At 46.1% G+C, this 22789-nt stretch overlaps 1 protein-coding gene across 1 annotated transcript in view; it reads left to right on the top strand.

Moving 5' to 3' along the window:
* Positions 1-22249, top strand: part of LOC143805656 (uncharacterized) — a 98185-nt gene extending 75936 nt beyond the window's left edge. The window contains exons 18-20 of the mRNA XM_077285187.1: positions 8612-8793; positions 10071-10174; positions 21152-22249. Coding sequence (XP_077141302.1) covers positions 8612-8793; positions 10071-10174; positions 21152-21199 — 334 coding nt within the window. The 3' untranslated portion in view covers positions 21200-22249. The remainder of the gene's footprint in view (positions 1-8611; positions 8794-10070; positions 10175-21151) is intronic.
* Positions 22250-22789: the final 540 nt, after the last annotated feature.

Raw genomic sequence — 22789 nt, 5'->3', positions numbered from 1 at the left:
CCGAACCGTCTAACGGTCCGGGGGGAGAACACCAGTCCCCTAGAGCTTCCAGCAAAGGTCAGGATATAGATTTGGAACAAGCTGGACAAAAATACAAAACCAAAACAAATAGCAAAAAGCAAAAGGCAGACTTAGCTGATATAACTGGAACCAGGATCAGTAGACAAGAGCACAGCAGACTAGCTCTGATAACTACGTTGCCAGGCATTGAACTGAAGGTCCAGGGAGCTTATATAGCAACACCCCTAACTAACGACCCAGGTGCGGATAAAAGGAATGACAGAAAAACCAGAGTCAAAAACTAGTAACCACTAGAGGGAGCAAAAAGCAAATTCACAACACATTCCCCACATCCTCCTTCCCTCCGCCCACATGTGTGTACTTATCTTCCTACCTACTCTCAGTACTGCCTGTATGATCTACCCTTCTTGATGACTTGTTCCTTTTTACCCCTCCATATTATCATCGCCCATTGACATGCTCCCACCCCTCTCTCATGCTATATGTAAGGGCTGTCCCACACGTCCAGATAATTACGGTCCGCAAAAAATCAATGACATCTGCACAGATGCATTGATTTTAATGGGTCTACGTGTGTCAGTGGCTCCGGTACGTGAGGAAACTGTCACCTCACGTACCGGAGCCACTGACGTGTGAAACCGGCCTACCACTGAGAGAAGGGATGGGAAAGTGGAGAGAGCAGACTATAGTCAGGAGCAGGGCTGCAGAAGTCATAGGACAATCAGGACTCTACAACAGCAAAATAGTAGAGAACTTTTAATAATAGTATAGAAAAATAAATAATAATAGCAACAACAACAACAACAGAAAAAAATCAAAGCAAATCTCTTGCACTGGTGCCGTTCCGGTGATTTCAGCACCGGTCTCCCAGAGCTTGTGTAACATTTTTATTCAATGTGAGCACTGCAGCAAAACATCTGGGCAATGAACTTGACTGCTAATATCCTCAAAGTATACAGGACGTTTGCAGAGTTGGTAAGCTTAAATTGCTCATTTTCTTATGGTCTAAGGCCTTTTTCAGACTATCTGTTCTGTCTTACGGATACAACAAGTACCCATTGTAGTCTGTGGAGCTGTTCACATGTCTGTTTTTTACCGGCTAAAGAAAAAACCTAGCACTCAACTTGATGCGTGTGTGAACTTTTATTTGTAGTACCCAATAAACGTTTCGGTCCCACATACGGACCTTCATCAGTTACTACAGGTGAAAAAACCAAAGTAATATAACAAAAATAATATAAACAACAAAAGTATATACATAGATGAAATTCAGATATAGTGCGGCATCAATGAGGTAGCAGGTCAAGTAAATAGGCGAAAGTACATGCTGAAGAGAACCGTGCGATATATAAAGGCATTATCTATCCACTAGGTGAGATATAAGAAGGTGGTAATGTGAGACACGTACCGTACTATGGTGAGGCCTGGGCATAAGAGACAGAAATGTCTCGGGGCACACATACATGCAGCGTCTATAAGTCACATAAGGGGTAAGTTAGGAGCGTGACTAAAGATGCTGTATTGTGAAAAAATACCCGTTTAGAGATACCTTATCAAAGCGCTGAACTGATGAGAATGCTAGGGGTAAAGAAAACATAGGGTGAGCGCCATAATAGAAAGGGCTGTATGGGAGTGGTGTAAGGCAGCGCAAACTAAACATTACCTGATGGCGGCCAGACGTGATGTGCCGTGGTCAGACGCGGTTTCCGCCGCTGGTCTGATGTGGGGGTGTGAGAGCCGCTACTAAATAGGCCTGGGGAGTGTCCCTTTTGGCGCTTTACACCAATGCAAATTAGCGCTCGTAGTACCGGAAGTGACCTCATGAGAACTTGAATGTGTCTGTCAAGCATGTGTGCGGCTGAGAAGCCGGCACACCAGCATGACAGGGGCCGGCGGAAGTGACGTATCTCCGTGTAGTTGTTCCTAGGGAACATGCTGCGGTCAACTAAGTTCCACCCAGTAGGATTGTCTCTCAGTGCTGAAGATAGAAAGAGGGGCGGTGCCTAACGGAGATCCTGTATGTGGTAAAGGAGCTCCGAGGTTTATGCCGGTATTCAGTGCTGGATTCGGCCATATAAGTTGTAGGAATGGTGAAAGAGGAAGAAGAGCTTGATCCAGTGCGGTCATAGAGTGGTAGAAGTGACTTCAGTATAAACGGCTCTAATAATAGAGAAAGAACATAATTACACACATGGCATATATGACATGTAAATGCAACCACTTAATACTGGAACTTCGCCTGTGTGCAAGGAAAATGACATGGTATAATGGTACATATGTTTAAACAATGAGAAAACAGCATTATATACAATGTAAGACCATGTGAAGTGAACACGGGGCAAGGTTACAATGTCAAACATTTATAAGGTTGCCAACCTCATCAAGGGAACCACTAAATGTCCGCTTTGCTGTGGATGAGAAGTTTAAACAAAGATATATAAAAAATATCAAATATCAAATATCAAATATCAACTGATCAAATAGGGGATTCAGATAAATGAAGCCAAGTCGTACTCCCTATTGAGACCCAACGGATGGAGAGTCTCCAAAGTGTGAATCCAGTAGGCCTCTCTACGTTTTAAACGGGCCACACGATCCCCACCCCGTCTCATAGGGGGGATGTGCTCAATTACTTGGAACCGTAATTGTGAGATGTTGTGACCCTGAGTATTAAAGTGTGACGGGATGGGTAGTAGAAGATGTTTGCAGCGAATCGTGGACTTATGTTTCGAGATCCGATCGCATATGGGTTGTGTGGTCTCTCCTACGTATAGGAGACCACATGGGCATTTTATCAGGTATATGACCCATGAGGAGGAACAGGTAAAGTAGTCAGGGATGTGAAATATTTTACCAGAGTGAGGGTGATGAAAAGAGGAGCCCTTCAGAACATTATGGCACTGTGAACAGTTGAGGCATGGAAATGTTCCTGTGCGAGGGTTTTGTAGGAAACGTTGTCGTGGGGCTGCTTTATTTGATCCTACATCCGCCCTGACTAGTGTATCCTTTAGATTTGGAGGGCGCTTGAAGCAAGGAAGGAATGGATTATGGAATTCTGGAACATTAGGGTGGGCCTTTGCTAGTAGATGCCAGTGCCTACGTATAGACCTGTGTAAGATATAGGCGAATGGGTGGTATGAATGAATGAATGGGATACGATTCTTGGCTCTATTGGGTCGCGGGGGTGAGGGTGAGCTAGCGTCCTGAAGGATGGACGACGGATACCCACGTTGGGTAAATTTAGTGGCCATTTCTTGTAAGCGAACTGGTCGCCGATCTGCATCTGACACAATTTTTGAGACCTGATGAAATTGGGATTTGGGTACCGATTTCTTGGTGGATGTGGGGTGGAAACTCGTAAAGTGCAGCAAACTGTTACGGTCGGTGCTTTTTGTGTAGAGGTCAGTGGAAATGGAGCCATCAGGATGAAGGATGACCATTGTGTCCAGAAAATTGATTTTATTGGGATCCTGTGACATAGTAAAAGAAATGCCAGGCCAGGCTGTATTGAGCCAATCAAAGAAGGACGCGAGGGCTTCCAACGTGCCCCCCCATATGCAAAAGACGTTATCTATGTAACGTTTCCAGAGTAGTACGTTGCTACAGAACATGGGGTGTGGGTATATCTTACTCTCTTCAAAGTCCGCCATGTAGCAATTTGCATAGGGGGGCGCTATGTTGGAGCCCATCGCGGTGCCACGGACCTGTAGATAGAAATCGTCCTGGAACATGAAATGATTGCGGGTGAGAATAATGGTTAACAGCTCAATGCATAGACTGACTTCATCAGATAGCAGACCTGACTGAGTAAGAAGTTTGTGTACCGAATTGATACCCTCAATATGCGGGATGGACGTGTATAAATCTTTCACATCCATGGTCACAAGAATAGATTGTGGAGGAATTCGTCCAAGTTCTTTTAGGATGTTTAGAAAGGAACCTGTGTCCAAAATGTAGGATTTAGATGTTCGTATCAGCGGGGTTAGGATTTTTTCTAGGTAAACTGCCAGTGGGGAGAGGATGGAGTCGGTGGAGGCTACTATCGGTCTCCCTGGTGGTTTCTCCAAATTTTTATGAATCTTAGGAATGGTGTAGAAAACAGGGATCACCGGATGGGGGTTGGTGAGAAACTCGCATGTTTTGCTATCGAGGATCCCGAGATCTGTGTATTTTATAAGGGTTTCAGAAATAGTTTGTCGAATGGTGGCTGTGGGGTCCCGTTGTAATTTTACATAGACGGTAGTGTTATCCAACTGGCGTCTAATTTCGTTTAGATAGTCTGTCTTGTTCATGATTACCAGGGCGCCCCCTTTGTCGGCCGGTTTTATGACCAGACTGTTATCGTTTTGTAGGCCGTGAAGGGCCTGACGTTCCGTAGTAGACAGATTAGGGGGATAGGACAATCTACCCTTGCTGATGTCCTCACGTAATGTTCTAAATGAGTGTTGTATGAAACCTATAAACACTCATTTAGAACATTACGTGAGGACATCAGCAAGGGTAGATTGTCCTATCCCCCTAATCTGTCTACTACGGAACGTCAGGCCCTTCACGGCCTACAAAACGATAACAGTCTGGTCATAAAACCGGCCGACAAAGGGGGCACCCTGGTAATCATGAACAAGACAGACTATCTAAACGAAATTAGACGCCAGTTGGATAACACTACCGTCTATGTAAAATTACAACGGGACCCCACAGCCACCATTCGACAAACTATTTCTGAAACCCTTATAAAATACACAGATCTCGGGATCCTCGATAGCAAAACATGCGAGTTTCTCACCAACCCCCATCCGGTGATCCCTGTTTTCTACACCATTCCTAAGATTCATAAAAATTTGGAGAAACCACCAGGGAGACCGATAGTAGCCTCCACCGACTCCATCCTCTCCCCACTGGCAGTTTACCTAGAAAAAATCCTAACCCCGCTGATACGAACATCTAAATCCTACATTTTGGACACAGGTTCCTTTCTAAACATCCTAAAAGAACTTGGACGAATTCCTCCACAATCTATTCTTGTGACCATGGATGTGAAAGATTTATACACGTCCATCCCACATATTGAGGGTATCAATTCGGTACACAAACTTCTTACTCAGTCAGGTCTGCTATCTGATGAAGTCAGTCTATGCATTGAGCTGTTAACCATTATTCTCACCCGCAATCATTTCATGTTCCAGGACGATTTCTATCTACAGGTCCGTGGCACCGCGATGGGCTCCAACGTAGCGCCCCCCTATGCAAATTGCTACATGGCGGACTTTGAAGAGAGTAAGATATACCCACACCCCATGTTCTGTAGCAACGTACTACTCTGGAAACGTTACATAGATAACGTCTTTTGCATATGGGGGGGCACGTTGGAAGCCCTCGCGTCCTTCTTTGATTGGCTCAATACAGCCTGGCCTGGCATTTCTTTTACTATGTCACAGGATCCCAATAAAATCAATTTTCTGGACACAATGGTCATCCTTCATCCTGATGGCTCCATTTCCACTGACCTCTACACAAAAAGCACCGACCGTAACAGTTTGCTGCACTTTACGAGTTTCCACCCCACATCCACCAAGAAATCGGTACCCAAATCCCAATTTCATCGGGTCTCAAAAATTGTGTCAGATGCAGATCGGCGACCAGTTCGCTTACAAGAAATGGCCACTAAATTTACCCAACGTGGGTATCCGTCGTCCATCCTTCAGGACGCTAGCTCACCCTCACCCCCGCGACCCAATAGAGCCAAGAATCGTATCCCATTCATTCATTCATACCACCCATTCGCCTATATCTTACACAGGTCTATACGTAGGCACTGGCATCTACTAGCAAAGGCCCACCCTAATGTTCCAGAATTCCATAATCCATTCCTTCCTTGCTTCAAGCGCCCTCCAAATCTAAAGGATACACTAGTCAGGGCGGATGTAGGATCAAATAAAGCAGCCCCACAACAACGTTTCCTACAAAACCCTCGCACAGGAACATTTCCATGCCTCAACTGTTCACAGTGCCATAATGTTCTGAAGGGCTCCTCTTTTCATCACCCTCGCTCTGGTAAAATATTTCACATCCCTGACTACTTTACCTGTTCCTCCTCATGGGTCATATACCTGATAAAATGCCCATGTGGTCTCCTATACGTAGGAGAGACCACACAACCCATATGCGATCGGATCTCGAAACATAAGTCCACGATTCGCTGCAAACATCTTCTACTACCCATCCCGTCACACTTTAATACTCAGGGTCACAACATCTCACAATTACGGTTCCAAGTAATTGAGCACATCCCCCCTATGAGACGGGGTGGGGATCGTGTGGCCCGTTTAAAACGTAGAGAGGCCTACTGGATTCACACTTTGGAGACTCTCCATCCGTTGGGTCTCAATAGGGAGTACGACTTGGCTTCATTTATCTGAATCCCCTATTTGATCAGTGACATTTGGTTTTTGTATATATCTTTGTTTAAACTTCTCATCCACAGCAAAGCGGACATTTAGTGGTTCCCTTGATGAGGTTGGCAACCTTATAAATGTTTGACATTGTAACCTTGCCCCCTGTGTTCACTTCACATGGTCTTACATTGTATATAATGCTGTTTTCTCATTGTTTAAACATATGTACCATTATACCATGTCATTTTCCTTGCACACAGGCGAAGTTCCAGTATTAAGTGGTTGCATTTACATGTCATATATGCCATGTGTGTAATTATGTTCTTTCTCTATTATTAGAGCCGTTTATACTGAAGTCACTTCTACCACTCTATGACCGCACTGGATCAAGCTCTTCTTCCTCTTTCACCATTCCTACAACTTATATGGCCGAATCCAGCACTGAATACCGGCATAAACCTCGGAGCTCCTTTACCACATACAGGATCTCCGTTAGGCACCGCCCCTCTTTCTATCTTCAGCACTGAGAGACAATCCTACTGGGTGGAACTTAGTTGACCGCAGCATGTTCCCTAGGAACAACTACACGGAGATACGTCACTTCCGCCGGCCCCTGTCATGCTGGTGTGCCGGCTTCTCAGCCGCACACATGCTTGACAGACACATTCAAGTTCTCATGAGGTCACTTCCGGTACTACGAGCGCTAATTTGCATTGGTGTAAAGCGCCAAAAGGGACACTCCCCAGGCCTATTTAGTAGCGGCTCTCACACCCCCACATCAGACCAGCGGCGGAAACCGCGTCTGACCACGGCACATCACGTCTGGCCGCCATCAGGTAATGTTTAGTTTGCGCTGCCTTACACCACTCCCATACAGCCCTTTCTATTATGGCGCTCACCCTATGTTTTCTTTACCCCTAGCATTCTCATCAGTTCAGCGCTTTGATAAGGTATCTCTAAACGGGTATTTTTTCACAATACAGCATCTTTAGTCACGCTCCTAACTTACCCCTTATGTGACTTATAGACGCTGCATGTATGTGTGCCCCGAGACATTTCTGTCTCTTATGCCCAGGCCTCACCATAGTACGGTACGTGTCTCACATTACCACCTTCTTATATCTCACCTAGTGGATAGATAATGCCTTTATATATCGCACGGTTCTCTTCAGCATGTACTTTCGCCTATTTACTTGACCTGCTACCTCATTGATGCCGCACTATATCTGAATTTCATCTATGTATATACTTTTGTTGTTTATATTATTTTTGTTATATTACTTTGTTTTTTTCACCTGTAGTAACTGATGAAGGTCCGTATGTGGGACCGAAACGTTTATTGGGTACTACAAATAAAAGTTCACACACGCATCAAGTTGAGTGCTAGGTTTTTTCTTTATCTGATTTAAGGTGTGGGAGCCTACCTTAGCACCATTCATGCAGTAGTGCACACGGTTTTTTCAATTGTTTTTTACCGGCAGCACAGATGAACAGTGCCAATGCAAGTCTATGGGTCCTTGACAAACACAACGATGACAGCCATGCCAAAGATAGGAGAAGCTTTGTAATTTATTTATACATCTATGAAAAACACTGCTGACACAGGGACGAAATACTGATCACACACCAATCCAAAACACTGATGAAACTGGGACCAAATACTGATGACGCACTGATGACTCGGGGATCAAATACTGAAGACATACAGATCCAAAATACTGATAACAAACAGATCCAAAACGCTGGTGACACAGGGACCAAATACTGAAGACATACAGATCCAAGACACTGATAACACAGTGATCACACAGGAACCAAATATTGATGACATACAGATCCAAAATACTGATTACACACAGATCCAAAACTCTGATGGCATAGTGATGACATAGGAACCAAATACTGATGACACACAGATCCAAAACACTGATAACACAGGAACCAAATACTGATGACACAAGGATCCAAAACACTGATAACACAAGAACCAATCACTGATGACACACGGATCGAAAACACTGATGACACAGTGATTACAGGGACCAATCACTGATGACACAGGGACCATTTTCTTGCATATGTGAAAAACACTGACGTATGAATGAGGTCTATGATGTAATTTCTAACCAGTAATATTAATGACTTAATAATTTTGTCAAAACTTTAACAACTCTATTTTCTTATCTTTTTCTAAGTGCTATGAAGAACTATAATAAATATATACTAAACCATATACCTCACATGTATGCAGAGGAACAGATTATATGGTGCTTGAATCAAGTTGCTGATCTGCTAATGTCTGAATTTCATCCACAAGAGCTGACACCAAGTGAACTACAGGCTAAGGCACTAGATGTCTTAAAAAATAAAGTTCAAGGTACGTTGCACCAGTAATATTTAAATAATATTACTGTTTTCCAAAAAAACACAATTAAAGCATTTTAGTTTTCATCTTCTATCAAGTTAAATTCTTAATTATATAAGTTTATGTAAAATTATTTAAAATGGCTTTGTCAGGCTCCCAAGTGCCATATCTACGGTACTTAGTCTCTGATTACACCCTGTATTTAAAGGCCCCGTCTCACATAGCGATTTACCAACGATCACGACCAGCGATACGACCTGGCCGTGATCGTTGGTAAGTCGCTGTGTGGTCGCTGGGGAGCTGTCACACAGACAGCTCTCTCCAGCGACCAACGATCAGGGGAACGACTTCGGCATCGTTGAAAATGTCTTCAACGATGCCGAAGTCCCCCTGCAGCACCCGGGTAACCAGGGTAAACATCGGGTTACTAAGTGCAGGGCCGCGCTTAGTAACCCGATGTTTACCCTGGTTACCAAAAAAAACAAACAGTACATACTCGCCTTTCGGTGTCCCTCGCCGTCTGCTTCCTGCTCTGACTGAGCCGCCGTACAGTGAGAGCAGAGCGCAGCGGTGACGTCACTGCTGTGCTCTGCTCTCACTGTACGGCCGGATCTCAGTCAGAGCAGGAAGCAGACGGCGAGGGACCTGACGGACATCAGATGGTGAGTATGTAGTGTTTTTTTTTTTTTTACATTTACGCTGGTAACCAGGGTGTAAACATTGGGTTACTAAGCGCGGCCCTGCGCTTAGTAACCCGATGTTTACCCTGGTTACCAGTGAAGACATCGCTGGATCGGTGTCACACACACCGATTCAGCGATGTCAGCGGGACCTCAACGACCAAAAAAAGGTCCAGGCCATTCCGACACGACCAGCGATCTCACAGCAGGGGCCTGATCCCTGGTACGTGTCACACATAGCGAGATCACTACTGAGGTCGCTGTTGCGTCACAAAACTAGTGACTCAGCAGCGATCTCGCTAGCGATCTCGCTATGTGAGACGGGGCCTTTACACCATCTTAGGAGCAAGACCACTAAATTCACCGCATTTACGGACACTATTGGTGCCAATTTGACCCTACTGGATTTTTGTCATGGTCTCTGGCATTGATTAGCACAAGCTAAACATTCAACGCTTTTTGTTCTGGCCCAAATGATGGAATCACTTACTGAGACGCCAAAGCATTAATTGTGCAGCATAATGGGAGGACATGTTCAGTTCTCCAAGGTTTCTGGAGAAGGAAATATGAAATCAATCTAAGCTGAATCTAACTACTGACCTCCTGCAGGATTTGTGACCAATTTTTTGGTGAAATTCGTTCTTAATGAGAACAATTTGAAGGCATCCCATGAGGCTCTACAAGACCCACTCGCAAACAAAGAAACCCTATATGTAAGTAACTGTATTTAAAGTGTTCAAAACAGATATAATAATTATGTTGGATATAATCCCAATGTTCCTTACAATGATTATAATTATTTGTGGCTCTAATGCAAAACTTTTTATAAACTTTAGTCTCTAATTGTCTCCTTCTGAGTTTCTTTATAAGGGATATATATGAAATTCCACCCTAGATCATGTTGTCGTCATATATTTTTAAAATATAAGATAAAATTATTTAATTCTATAGCTCCGTTTGTTTGGATAAATATTCAAAAATATATATAAAAAATGATTTTATTTCAGATGTTTAGAACAGAGATATCAGTATTTTACATCCTTCCCTTTGGGGCAAATTTTAGCTTTTTTGTTTTCATTTTTTCTCTCCTTTCTGACCTGAGCGTATAAAAATCGTTTTCCTTCCATTCAGAAAATAAACAAATGATTTGTCATCTGTATTGTGGCATCCGTGTTAGTACATCAGCAGTTAATAAATTTACAAGAACTAATACAGTTTCTTGTGTTAAAGAATTGCAATGTACCCTTACAATCAGATGCTGCACTGTTGATCCATATGGGATCACTTTTTTTTTTAAACAAACACCTGAATAGGCGAGTTTCATCCAAAATACAGAAGAGACCAATGTGTGCTGTGATTTTTTTTTTTTACCAGTCCAGTCTGTCACAAAACTTATCTCAACTAAACACAGAGTGCTGTTTGTGTGAAGTCATTTTTTTTCACAGACAGCACTCGGATTGAAAATACTGTAATCTATCAAAGGTTAAATTTGGGCCCTTTAACCTCGTTTAACCCCTTCCCGACCTTTGACGCATACGCTGCGTCATGAAAGTCGGTGCCAATCCGACCTATGACGCAGCGTATGCGTCATGGTTTGATCGCGTTCCTGCGGGTCCGGTGACCGGGGTCAATGAAATGTCACCGGACCCGCAGGTACGTGAGGACCTCTAGTTAACCCCAGAGGGGGTGGCTTTGCCCCCCCGTGGCCACGATCGCTCCTGTGACCTCTGTTTCACCCCCCTCCAGCTCTGATTGGAGAAAGCGTCCATGTGACGCTTTCCCTCCAATCAGATGTGGAGGGGCGGAGTGAAACATGTCTGACATGACTCTCCAGCTTCATCCCTTCCGTGGAAGCTGGAGAGTGAGGTTCCTGCCTGCTGCACCCGCCGCTGCCGCTGCCTGATCGCCGCCGCCGCTGCCACCTTACCGCCGCTGCCGCCTATTCATCGCCGCCGCTGCCGACTCCTGACCGCCGCTGCCGCCTGATCGCCGCCGCTGCCGCCTTCCGGTACTCCCCCCCTTCTGCCTCCCGCTCCCCCCACTGTCCGATCCCCCCCGCCATCTGATCCCCCCTGCACTCCCTCCCACGCCCCAGAAATCACCCCCCTGCCCAGGGATCAACTTTCCCTGCCTGCTCCTACATCTCACCTGCCTGCCCCCCCCCCCGGTGATCACCCGCCCCAGTGATCACTCTTATCACCCCCTGCCCCCCTGTCACCACCCCCCCCGCTGCTGGCTCCTGCATTTCCTCAGGCCCCTTTGCCTGACAGCTCCCCCGTGCCCCGCTGATCGCCACCTGTCCGCCCTCCGGTCCGCTGATCGCCACCTTCCGATCCGCTGGTCCCCCCCCCACGTCCGATTTCCCCCCCCCTCCTGACCTCCACTCCCTCCCACACCCCGGAAATCACCCCCCTGCCCAGTGATCACCCTTCCCTGCTGCAGGCTCCTGCATCTCCCCTGCCCCCTCCTTCCCTTCGCTCCTGACAGCCACCTTCTGCCCCCCCTCCGGTGATCACCCGCCCCAGTGATCACTCTGATCACCCCCCCCCCCCCCCCCGCTGCTGGCTCCTGCATTTCCTCAGGCCCCTTCACCTGACAGTGATCCCGTGTGATCGTTCCCGCGCCCCACTGATCGCTCCCGTGTGATCGCTCCCGCGCCTCACTGATCGCTCCCGTGTGATCGCTCCCGCGCCCCACTGATCGCTCCCGTGTGATCGCTCCCGCGCCCCGCTGATCGCTCCCGTGGGATCGCTTTCGCGCCCCACTGATCGCTCCCGTGTGATCGCTCCCGCGCCCCGCTGATCGCTCCCGTGTGATCGCTTTCGCGCCCCACTGATCGCTCCCGCGCCTCGCTGATCGCTCCCGTGTGATCGCTTTCGCGCCCCACTGATCGCTCCCGTGTGATCGCTCCCACGCCCCGCTGATCGCTCCCGTGTGATCGCTCCCGCGCCTCACTGATCGCTCCCGTGTGATCGCTCCCGCGCCCCACTGATCGCTCCCGTGGGATCGCTTTCGCGCCCCACTGATCGCTCCCGTGTGATCGCTCCCGCGCCCCGCTGATCGCTCCCGTGTCTCACTGATCGCTCCCGTGTGATCGCTCCCGCGCCCCACTGATCGCTCCCGTGTGATCGCTCCCGCGCCCCACTGATCGCTCCCGTGGGATCGCTTTCGCGCCCCACTGATCGCTCCCGTGTGATCGCTCCCGCGCCCCGCTGATCGCTCCCGTGTGATCGCTTTCGCGCCCCACTGATCGCTCCCGCGCCTCGCTGATCGCTCCCGTGTGATCGCTTTCGCGCCCCACTGATCGCTCCCGTGTGATCGCTCCCGCGCCCCACTGATCGCTCCCGTGTGATCGCTCCCGTGTGATCGCTCCCGCGCCCCGCTGATCGCTCCCGTGTGATCGCTTTCGCGCCCCACTGATCGCTCCCGTGTGATCGCTCCCGCGCCCCACTGATCGCTCCCGTGTGATCGCTCCCGTGTGATCGCTCCCGCGCCCCGCTGATCGCTCCCGTGTGATCGCTCCCGCGCCTCACTGATCGCTCCCGTGTGATCGCTCCCACGCCCCACTGATCGCTCCCGTGGGATCGCTTTCGCGCCCCACTGATCGCTCCCGTGTGATCGCTCCCGCGCCCCGCTGATCGCTCCCGTGTGATCGCTTTCGCGCCCCACTGATCGCTCCCGCGCCTCGCTGATCGCTCCCGTGTGATCGCTTTCGCGCCCCACTGATCGCTCCCGTGTGATCGCTTTCGCGCCCCACTGATCGCTCCCGCGCCTCGCTGATCGCTCCCCTTGCTGCTGCTGCCGGATCCTGCATCTCCTCAGCCCCCCACGCCTGAAAGTCCCCTCCTGCAGTAAAAAGTTTCACTAAACACTTGCACATACACACACGCACACTATAATAAAGCTTAGTTTTTTTTACACACACCACACACACAATGTCCCGTTCGTCCCATTCATCCCAGTCACAAAGACTGTACTCGGCAGAGGAGGCATATTCTTTTATTGCCTCCGAAGCTGATAGTGAGGGAGAGGACCCCACTTTTTTGTATTCCTCTCACTCTTCCTCCTCCAGTGACACAGACTCGCCACCACCAAGAAGTCGCAGGACGAGAAATCGTCCGGAGCCAAGGGAAGAAGAGCCGGAGCCCAGAGAAGAAGAGCCGGAGCCCAGGGAAGAAGAGTCGGAGGCCGGGGGAGAAGACCCACAACCAAGGGTGAGTAACCCCCAACCTAGTGCTAGTCACGCCCAACCTAGCACTAGTGACCCCACCTGGACCCCCGTCCCTGAAAATTTTGCTCCACGGATTCCTGATTTCATTCCCCAATCAGGAATCCAATTTGAGACTGCCAACCTCAGGGAAATAGACTTTTTCAAAGTCTTTTTCTCGGAGTCAATCGTCAGTCTCATGGTGGAGCAAACTAATTTGTACGCCCTGCAATTTTTTTCCCAAAACCCAGTTTCATCATTTTCTGCTTGGAGTCCCGTTGACTCTGTAGAAATGTTGAAATATTGGGGACTGGTCCTTCACATGGGGATTGTGAAGAAACCAGAAATTCGCCAATACTGGAGTACTGATATTTTATATCAAACTCCAATATATGGCATGGTTATGATTCGCAAGCGTTTTGAGGCGATTCATAAATTTCTACATTTTAGGGACAACACCGACATCCTTCCCCGCGATGACCCGAATTTTGATAGACTGTTCAAAATTCGGCCGGTCATCGAACACTTCAGCAACAAGTTTGCTGAAGTGTACATTCCCCAAAGGGAAATTTGTGTGGATGAATCCCTCATCCTCTTCAAAGGGCGGCTTCAGTTCCGTCAGTACCTGCCCAGCAAACGGGCGAGGTACGGGATTATTCTCTATAAGCTCTGCGAGAGTACCTCAGGGTACACTCTCAGCTTTAGAGTTTATCAAGGAAAGGACATCAGGATCCAGCCCCCAGAATGTCCACCCGCTCTGGGGGTGAGTGGGAAAATAGTGTGGGATTTGGTTCACCCACTGCTTGATAAAGGTTACCATCTGTACGTTGATAACTTTTATACAAGCATCCCACTCTTTCAATCCCTCTCTGCCAGAGCTACCGTCGCTTGCGGTACAGTGCGCAGAAACCAGAGGGGTCTCCCTTTGTCACTAATTGAGCAGGCTCTCCCAAAGGGTGAGAGCCGAGCCCAATGTAGCGGCAACATGCTTGTGGTCAAGTTCAAAGACAAAAGGGATGTCTTTTTCTTGACCACAATCCATGGTCCCGGCACCACGGCCACCACCGTTCGTGGTACCCCAGCACAGGTCCACAAACCGGACTGTGCCCTGGGGTACAACAAACACATGGGGGGAGTTGATCTTTCTGATCAAGTCCTCCAGCCCTATAGTGCCATGCGGAAAACGAAGGTGTGGTATAAAAAACTGGCTGTGCACATCGTACAAATGGCACTGTATAACGCATACGTGCTATCACGATGTGCAGGTCAGAACAACAACACCTTCCTTCAGTTCCAGGAGGCGGTGATAAAGGCCCTGATGTTTGGAGACGAGGAAGGAGCGGGCCCCAGCACCCCTGGAACTCAAGGTTCCCGTATTGTACCAGGGCAACATTTTCCCGGAGAGGGGCGAAAAAGAAAAAGGTGCCGGGTATGTTATAAAAGGGGGATAAGAAAGGAAACTCGTTTCCAATGTGAAACGTGTCCCGACAAACCTGGACTGTGTTTGGATGAATGCTTCAGAATTCATCACACGTCCGTGGACTAGCCATATCCTGATATTCCACTACAGAACTCACCCACACCAGGCTGATATACACAACACCACACACACACACCAACCTGACGTACACTACACCACATACCAACCTGACGTACACTACACCACACACACCAACCTGATCCTATGTCAGGTTGGTGTGTGTGGTGTGATGTATGTCAGGTTGGTGTGTGGTGTTTACGTCAGGTTGGTGTGTGTAGTATACGCCACACACACACACCAGACGTACACTACACCACATGTACACTACACACCAACCTGATGTACACTACTCCACACTCGCCAACCTGACCCTACGTCAGGTTGGTGTGTGTGTGTTGTAGTGTATGTCAGGTTGGTGTGTGGTGTACGTCAGGTTGGTGTGTGTGGTGTAGTATACACCACACACACACGCACCAACCTGACGTACACTACACCACATACCAACCTGACGTACACTACACCACACACACCAACCTGACCCTACGTCAGGTTGGTGTGTGTGGTGTAGTGTATGCCAGGTTGGTGTGTGGTGTAGTATACACCACACACACACACGCGCACCAACCTGACGTACACTACACCACATACCAACCTGACGTACACTACACCACACACACCAACCTGACCCTACATCAGGTTGGTGTGTGTGGTGTAGTGTATGTCAGGTTGGTGTGTGGTGTAGTATACACCACACACACACACGCACCAACCTGACGTACACTACACCACATACCAACCTGACGTACACTACACCACACACACCAACCTGACCCTACGTCAGGTTGGTGTGTGTGGTGTAGTGTATGTCAGGTTGGTGTGTGTGGTGTAGTGTATGTCAGGTTGGTGTGTGTGGTGTAGTATACACCACACACACACGCACCAACTTGACGTACACTACACCACATGTACACTACACACCAACCTGATGTACACTACGCCACACTCACCAACCTGACACTACATCAGGTTGGTGTGTGGTGTAGTGTATGTCAGGTTGGTGTGTGGTGTGGCATACGTCAGGTTGGTGTGTCTGGTGTAGTATACGCCATACACACCAACCTGACGTACACTACAACACACACACACACACACCAACCTGATGTACACTATGTATGTCAAAAAGTCAAATGGCGCTCCTTCAATTTGTGAAGCACCTTGGGGTTCAAAGTGCTTACTATGCATCTAAATAAGTTCCTTGGGGGGTCTAGTTTCCAAAATGGGGTCACTTGTGGGGGAGCTCCAATGTTTAGGCACACGGGGGGTCTCCAAATGCGACATGGTGTCCGCTAAAGATTGGAGCCAATTTTTCATTCAAAAAGTTAAATGGCGCTCCTTCCCTTCTGAGCCCTGCCATGCCCACAAACAGTGGTTTACCCCCACATATGAGGTATCAGTGTACTCAGGAGAAATTGCCCAACAAATTTTAGGATCCATTTTATCCTGTTGCCCATGTGAAAATGAAAAAAATTGAGGCTAAATGAAAATTTTTGTGAAAAAAAATAACTTTTTCATTTTTACTGATCAATTTGTGAAGCACCTTGGGGTTCAAAGTGCTTACTATGCATCTAGATAAGTTCCTTGGGGGGTCTAGTTTCCAAAATGGGGTCACTTGTGGGGGAGCTCCAATGTTTAGGCACACGGGGGGGTCTCCAAATGCGACATGGCGTCCGCTAAAGATTGGAGCCAATTTTTCATTCAAAAAGTCAAATGGCGCTCCTTCCCTTCCGAGCCCTGCCGTGCCCACAAACAGTGGTTTACCCCCACATATGAGGTATCAGTGTACTCAGGAGAAATTGCGCAACACATTTTAGGATCCATTTTATCCTGTTGCCCATGTGAAAATGAAAAAAATTGAGGCTAAATGAAAATTTTTGTGAAAAAAAATAACTTTTTCATTTTTACGGATCAATTTGTGAAGCACCTTGGGGTTCAAAGTGCTTACTATGCATCTAGATAAGTTCCTTGGGGGGTCTAGTTTCCAAAATGGGGTCACTTGTGGGGGAGCTCCAATGTTTAGGCACACGGGGGGTCTCCAAACGCGACATGGTGTCCGCTAAAGATTGGAGCCAATTTTTCATTCAAAAAGTCAAATGGCGCTCCTTCCCTTCCGAGCCCTGCCGTGCCCACAAACAGTGGTTTACCCCCACATATGAGGTATCAGTGTACTCAGGAGAAATTGCCCAACAAGTTTTAGGATCCATTTTATCCTGTTGCCCATGTGAAAATGAAAAAAGTTGAGGCTAAATGAAAATTTTTGTGAAAAAAAATAACTTTTTCATTTTTACGGATCAATTTGTGAAGCACCTTGGGGTTCAAAGTGCTTACTATGCATCTAGATAAGTTCCTTGGGGGGTCTAGTTTCCAAAATGGGGTCACTTGTGGGGGAGCTCCAATGTTTAGGCACACGGGGGGTCTCCAAACGCGACATGGTGTCCGCTAAAGATTGGAGCCAATTTTTCATTCAAAAAGTCAAATGGCGCTCCTTCCCTTCCGAGCCCTGCCGTGCCCACAAACAGTGGTTTACCCCCACATATGAGGTATCAGTGTACTCAGGAGAAATTGCCCAACAAGTTTTAGGATCCATTTTATCCTGTTGCCCATGTGAAAATGAAAAAAGTTGAGGCTAAATGAAAATTTTTGTGAAAAAAAATAACTTTTTCATTTTTACGGATCAATTTGTGAAGCACCTTGGGGTTCAAAGTGCTTACTATGCATCTAGATAAGTTCCTTGGGGGGTCTAGTTTCCAAAATGGGGTCACTTGTGGGGGAGCTCCAATGTTTAGGCACACGGGGGGTCTCCAAACGCGACATGGTGTCCGCTAAAGATTGGAGCCAATTTTTCATTCAAAAAGTCAAATGGCGCTCCTTCCCTTCCGAGCCCTGCCGTGCCCACAAACAGTGGTTTACCCCCACATATGAGGTATCCGTGTACTCAGGAGAAATTGTCCAACAAATTTTAGGATCCATTTTATCCTGTTGCCCATGTGAAAATGAAAAAAATTGAGGCTAAATGAAAATTTTTGTGAAAAAAAATAACTTTTTCATTTTTACGGATCAATTTGTGAAGCACCTTGGGGTTCAAAGTGCTTACTATGCATCTAGATAAGTTCCTTGGGGGGTCTAGTTTCCAAAATGGGGTCACTTGTGGGTGAGCTCCAATGTTTAGGCACACGGGGGGTCTCCAAACGCGACATGGTGTCCGCTAAAGATTGGAGCCAATTTTTCATTCAAAAAGTCAAATGGCGCTCCTTCCCTTCCGAGCCCTGCCGTGCCCACAAACAGTGGTTTACCCCCACATATGAGGTATCAGTGTACTCAGGACAAATTGGACAACAACTTTTGTGGTCCAGTTTCTCCTTTTACCCTTGGGAAAATAAACAAATTGTTGCTAAAAGATCATTTTTGTGACTAAAAAGTTAAATGTGAAGCACCTGAAGGGTTAATAAACTTCTTGAATGTGGTTTTGAGCACATTGAGGGGTGCAGTTTTTAGAATGGTGTCACTTTTGGGTATTTTCAGCCATGTAGACCCCTCAATCTGACTTCAAATGTGAGGTGGTCCCTAAAAAAAATGGTTTTGTAAATTTTGTTGTAAAAATGAGAAATCGCTGGTCAAATTTTAACCCTTATAACTTCCTAGCAAAAAAAATGTTGTTTCCAAAATTGTGCTGATGTAAAGTAGACATGTGGGAAATGTTATTTATTAACTATTTTGTGTCACATAACTCTCTGATTTAACAGAATAAAAATTCAAAATGTGAAAATTGCGAAATTTTCAAAATTTTTGCCAAATTTCCAATTTTTTCACAAATAAGCGCAAAAATTATCGACCTAAATTTACCACTAACATGAAGCCCAATATGTCACGAAAAAACAATCTCAGAATCGCTAGGATCCGTTGAAGCGTTCCTAAGTTATTACCTCATAAAGGGACACTGGTCAGAATTGCAAAAAACGGCAAGGTCATTAAGGCCAAAATAGGCTGGGTCATGAAGGGGTTAATGTAACCTTTGTGATTTTACATGATTATCCTTTCCTCCTACATGTTTTCTTTTTTATCTTGCACTGTGTCTTGTGTAATTTACTTTTTTTCCTTTCCTGTATTTTACACTGTTTACAATAAAAAGAAAGTTGAAAGAAAGAAAATACTGTAATCTAGATTGAAAATACTGTAATCTAGTGTGAATGTAGCCTATGAGCCATAATTTATTTTTGTTTTTCAATAAACGTAGCTGAATAAGGGTTTATTTATTGCGGGACGAGTTACAGTTTTGAGTGACATCATTCACATTATCATATAATGTACTGAAAATAGTAAACAAATAATTTTTCGGATTATAAGACGCACTTTTTTCCTCAAATTTTTTTGGGGGGAATGGGAGTGTGTCTTATAATCCGAATAGTAGCTGCGGTGAAGCTTACCAGCTGCCGTGGAGCGGGGTCCCAGAGTCGCTTTAGCAAAAAGCATCTAGTGGCGCCGGATCAGGAGTGGGGCCCCAGGCTGGTAGGGGCTCCACCGACATTTTGTCAAAGCCTGGAACCCCCACTTTGAACACTTCAATGCGGTGGACTCCAGGAAAATGGCTGCCTCCGGCAGGGCATGCGCAGATTGAGATCTTGACTTCCAAGATCTCAATTAAGCATGCGCCGACTCCTGTGGCCATTTTCCCAGAGTCCATCACATTAAAAATTATGGAAGATGCGGGGCTCCGGGGTTTGACAAAATGTTGGCAGAGCCCCTGCACCGCCGAACAACCTGTCCTACCATCCTAGGTCTCGTAGCATCACCCCACTCCTGCCGCCGCTGAACACACATCCTACCAGCCTGGGGTCCGCAGCCTCTCTTGCCTCCGCAAGCTTCCTGCAGCAGTGACCCTGCCACCTGGGACCCCACTCCATCATATCCACCCCCCAGGTAAGGTACAGTTAAAGCAGATTTTATAAAAAAAAATGTTTTCCTATTTTTCTCCCCAAAATTTGGGGTGCGTCTTATAAACCAGTGCATCTTATAATCCGCAAAATAAATGAGGGGTGATGGGGAAAAACATAATTTTACGTCCTTCCCTGTCCAGTAAAAATGACCTGGTGTGGTAAGTTGAATTCTTCGGGTCTGTACTATGCTACCCAATGTATGGATTTTTTGTTTTCAGTTTTTAAAGAATTCATACATTTAAGAACAACAATTTGTTTAGCTTTGCAATTTTTTCAGACTCAGAACTTTTTGCATTTTTCCTTCAATGGAGTTGTGTGAGAGTTTGTTTTTGCAGGTCAAACTGTAATTACCACAGTACCAAGGGGTCCATACAACTTTTCGATTGTTTTTTATTCCATAATTTTTGTTTTCTGCCTAATACATTGTGAGAGAAACCGTTTATACTTTAAAAAATCATTGGACTTTTATGAATGTGGTGATACAAAAAATGCATATTTATTTATTTGTTTACATTATTTTTGGAATACGTAAACAGAGGTAATTTGTTCTTTTTTTAAGTAATTGTAATCATGTTTTACATAATTTTTTACATATTATTTTAGTCCTCATAGAGTATTGAAGAATTGTGGTATATTGACAGATTAACGACTTCAGAACTCTCCTGGCTGCCAAGAAAGCACATGCTCCCTATACCTGCAACTGACATATGAGATACATGTATGTCACATGTCTGGAACAGGTTATCCATATTTTGCAGGACAGGACATGTTACATGATGACTTCTTGTAGTCCCTCATTTTTTCATGGGACAGGAAGGATTTTTATGGGTATTCCCCGTACACATCACATCTTACTTGCTGGCGCATTTCCTATTTGGGCGCTACTTGTAGGAAGGTGGTGGTCCTTCATGCCATGGTACACAAAACTCATTACCTCCTTTTATAATTTGCTGTGCTTATTGAGCTTTCTTTTTGTACAGTGAACTTATATAGTGTTTTTCTCTATTTTCAGTGTCTTCTGGAGGATCTTACAAAGATTATCACTAATGACCATCACTAATAATACATTGTACAGAGGCATAATATTATATACTATGGCAGACAGAGACAGAAGAGGCCCCTGTGCATGAACAATATATGGGTCGTTTTAGCCCAAAAGCACATCATAAAGCACAATTCTACCTGATTTGGAGCTGGAAATCGTCACCCTTTGCTCTTGGTCCTGTGTGCGCCTTCACAGATTGCACCAATTGTACATCCGCCCCTGATACCATGCCTGAAGTTATAACATCCTGTTGGCTTTTATTTGGCATCACAACGTCATGATGTCATGTGTGGCTTAATCACTATGCCCCGTGATATCATAAGGTGCAAAGCACCATGACGTCATAACATTGAGGTGTTTAGTAAGTGCAAGAGACAGCCAGGATTATGGGCATAGAAGATTAGGCTACTTTCAAACATCAGGTTTTCGCAGTCAGGCTGAATCCGGTGACTTTAGGAAAAAACTGATCCATTGCAAATTGTGGAAAACTGATGCAACAAATCCGTTTTTTTGCTGGATCCGACTCGCTGATATCCGGAATGGATAATGCAGCTATGGGGCATCCTCAATGTAAAAAACGGAATTGGTCGCCGGATTCACTCATTTGACGAATACGGCGACATAGGCTTCCATTATAGCAAAAGCCGCATGGCGCTGGATCCGTCACTGGCCATTTTTTAGACGGACACGAAAAACGTTTCTCTGTGCATTCTCTCTGGCCGCCAGACTGACATTTTTTGACGGAACTGGCGAAAAACTGATGAAACGTGAGGTTATCCGGCACTAATACAAGTTTATGAGAAAAAAACAGATCTGGCGGCAAAAAAAACGGATCCTTTTTTCAAAATTCAACGGATTGTGCCTGAAGGCAAAAACCTGATGTGTGAAAGTAGCCTAAGACTGGCTGCCACAGAGGCCTGGACTGGATGCTGGACCATGGCAGTGGGATTAGCTCTTCGACTTGAATCTCCTTTTCCTGACTGTTTACATTTAATGTTTACATGTATAAATATGATCAGCCATAGTTATTGCCCATGTGAATAAATGTACTATACATGACAAGCTAAGAGAGATCCGGTCGTTTAATTATTCCTTAGCCAATAACACCTCCTTCCTGTATGTAAATAAATCATATGACTGCTTGCCACTTGGGTAAAATATCCACAGCAGTCGTTTATTAAATTATAACATAACAAAACTACAACACACTATAATAAACATTTTTAACTACCTAAAGACTAATAGGCCCAGGCCAGAGGCAAACCCCACATCCTAGAGAACTTTCCCTGGCCGCACCACACCAGCCCAGGGAGTAAGGTATTAACACCACAGGGTTAATACCCTAACCATGCAGGACCAATGCCCGACAGTTATATTGGGATGTAACCAAAGTCACTATCCCCCAATAGTGGCCTTTATGTAAAAGGACACAACACTTATCGAGCCTCTGACCCAAACTTACCCCCCGCCACAGACCTGACCGTGTGACACATTACACGGGCCAGTCCCTCCACACCTCAGAATCTTGTTCGATGCTGTCCCAGAATCTCAATATCCATAAATCCATGTCAATTGCATTAAGATGAACACCATCAAGTATCAAAT

Source organism: Ranitomeya variabilis, chromosome 2, assembly GCF_051348905.1.
Source record: "Ranitomeya variabilis isolate aRanVar5 chromosome 2, aRanVar5.hap1, whole genome shotgun sequence".
NCBI lineage: Eukaryota > Metazoa > Chordata > Amphibia > Anura > Dendrobatidae > Ranitomeya > Ranitomeya variabilis.
The sequence above is the reverse complement of the archived record's forward strand: the minus strand, read 5'-3'. Positions and strand labels throughout refer to the sequence as shown.